The sequence below is a fragment of the Mustela erminea genome, chromosome 18 (assembly GCF_009829155.1).
Source record: "Mustela erminea isolate mMusErm1 chromosome 18, mMusErm1.Pri, whole genome shotgun sequence".
NCBI classification, from domain to species: domain Eukaryota; kingdom Metazoa; phylum Chordata; class Mammalia; order Carnivora; family Mustelidae; genus Mustela; species Mustela erminea.
Window position 1 is genome coordinate 10669100 of NC_045631.1, and position 2497 is coordinate 10671596.

Below are 2497 nucleotides of genomic sequence, written 5' to 3' on the forward strand. Positions count from 1 at the left end.
TCTTTATTTCTATTTTTGAGTTCTTGCCATGAAAATGATGGATATATTATCTAGGGAATAGAATTTTAAAAAAATTTTATAAAAATTACATCTTCCCTTAAGTTTCCAGAAAAAGAGTCTGAAGATGGTGTGGTCTACACTGCAGCACCCTGTCCCCCTAAAAACAAACAAACAAACAACAACAACAACAAGAAGGAACTCTTTTAAAAAACCTTATTACACTGCTTCTTGGGTTTCCTCTCCGTTCACTAGGTTGCTGCCAGCCACACTCTTCCCTCTTCCTCTCCAGAAGCTACAAGACTCATTCCCAAGTATCCTGATTGTTCCCTTCGCTTTCCCAAAATTAAAAAATAATCTCTATTTTTTAAACATTCAGACAATGAGGAAACGAATTTAGCTTATTGCTATGTACCCATCCCTGTAAAATAAACATATTGCCACCTTTGCTTCAGGTCTAATTTTTCATTTCATTTCATTTTTAATTTATATACAATATAAAATTGATATACAAATAAATAAGATGCTGCAGGATCAAAACCGCTAACGCTTGGCAAAGCTAGAAAAGGGGGGAGAGGTTCTTTTGTAATTGTTCTTATTCTTGAAATGCCTGTTAATCAGGAACTGCCCTCAGAACTCTTGGGACACAGCCCTCCACCTGAGTCCCCTTTTTAGGGCGCCCTTGACCTCCTTGTTGCGAAGGCTGTAGATAAAAGGGTTCAAGGTTGGTGTAAGCACTGCGTAGACTACGCTGGCCAGGCGGTCGTAGCGGGCTGAGTACGCAGACGATGGCCGGAAATAGACAGAAAGGACAGAGCCAAAGAAGAGAGACACCACCACCAGGTGGGCCCCACAGGTGGAGAAGGCGCGGCGCCGGCCCCCCGCTGACCGCACTCCCAGCACCGCAACGAGGATGCGAGCATAGGAGAGCGACACGAGGAGCAGCGGGGTGAGCACCACGGCCAGGCCCTCGGAGAAGATGGCAGTTTCCGCGGCCGCCGTGTCTGAGGTCGCCAAGCTCAGCATCACGGTCATGTCACAGAAGAAGTGGCGCACAGGGGCGGGGCACGGGTAGGAGAGAGCAGAGATGAGCAGCGTGTGAAGCAGTGAGTGCAGGTGGGCCACGGTCCAGGACGCGGCCACCAGCGCTGCGCAGCGCCAGGGCGTCATGACCACTCGGTAGTGCAAGGGGCGGCAGACGGCCACCGCGCGGTCATATGACATGGCTGCCAGCAGGTAGCTCTCGGTGATGCCCAGAGCCACGAAGAAGTACATCTGGGCAAAGCATCCCTCGAAGGACACGGCCTGGCCCGGGTGGAGCAGGCCGGCCAACAGTCTGGGGACCGTGACAGTAGTAAAGCAGACATCCACAAGGCTTAGGTGACCCAAGAAATAGTACATAGGGGAGCGGAGGGCCCCATCCGATCTCACCACCACCACCATGGTCAGGTTGCCCAGCGCATTGAGCAGGAAGACACCAAGGAAGAGCAGGAAGAGCAGGGGGTGGGTGTCGGTCCCATCCACCAGGCCCAGGAGGAGGAATGCCGGGGCTGAGGTGAAGTTCGCCAGGGCCATGGAGCAGCGGGACAGGCGGGGCTGCAGAGAGCACAGAGGAGGAGCAGGCCTAAGTTCTGGCACTGCTAGCTAGGCTTCTGCATGTCCGGGTTCAGGTCCTATTTTCAAACCTCCGCTTGCTAAAAAGGCTTGGAAACCACAACGTTCCCCCAGCTCCCCCATTTTATGAAGACACGGAATCTCAGAAGGGTATCCTAAGACCTCGGGTGCTTTCAAGCTGGGAGTAAATCAGATCTGATTTTGAGACCTGTCTCTACTACTCAGGTGGTGTGACCCCTCTGAATGTTTCTTTTTCTTTCCTTGAGGAAAATACTACTAGCTACCCCCAAAGTGTGTTGTAAAGACAAAGTGGGTAAGAAATTGAAGGCGCTTCTCCAAAGAAGATACACAAATGGCCAACAGACACATGAAAAAATGTTCAACGTCACTAGCCATCAGGGAGGAACAAATCAAAATCACAAGGAGAGACCAACTTACACCAGTTAGAATGGCAAAAATTAACAAGACAGGAAACAAGTGTTGGCGAGGTTGAGGTTGTACACTGTTTGTGGGAATGCAAGCAGGAGCGGCCACTCTGGAAAACAGGATGGACGTTCCTGAAGACATTAAAAATAGAGCTACCCTACCACCCAGCCACAAATACCATAATTTTAGGTATTTATCCCAAAGATACAGATGTAGTAAAAAGAAGGGGCATCTGCACCCCAACGTTCATAGCAATGATGTCCACAATAGCCAAACTGTGGAAGGAGTGGAAATGTCCTTCAACAGACGAAGAGGATGTGGTCCATATACACAATGGAATATTACTCAGCCATTAGAAAGGATGAATACCCACCTTTTGCATCAACGTGGATGGAACTGGAAGGGATTGTGCTAAGTAAAATAAATCAAGCAGAAAGACAATTTTCATATGGTTTCAGTC

The 2497-nt window shown here is 49.0% G+C and overlaps 1 protein-coding gene across 1 annotated transcript; it reads right to left on the reverse strand.

Moving 5' to 3' along the window:
- Nucleotides 1-627: 627 nt before the first annotated feature.
- On the reverse strand, nt 628-1572 carry LOC116577918 (olfactory receptor 1L4-like). The gene has a single exon (XM_032321709.1). The coding sequence runs from the start codon at nt 1570-1572 to the stop codon at nt 628-630; it is 945 nt and encodes a 314-aa protein (XP_032177600.1).
- Nucleotides 1573-2497: the final 925 nt, after the last annotated feature.

Coding starts and splice junctions, on each gene's coding strand:
- LOC116577918 (XM_032321709.1), bottom strand. CDS start 1,572: ATGGCCCTGGCGAACTTCACCTCAGCCCCGGCATTCCTCCTCCTGGGC.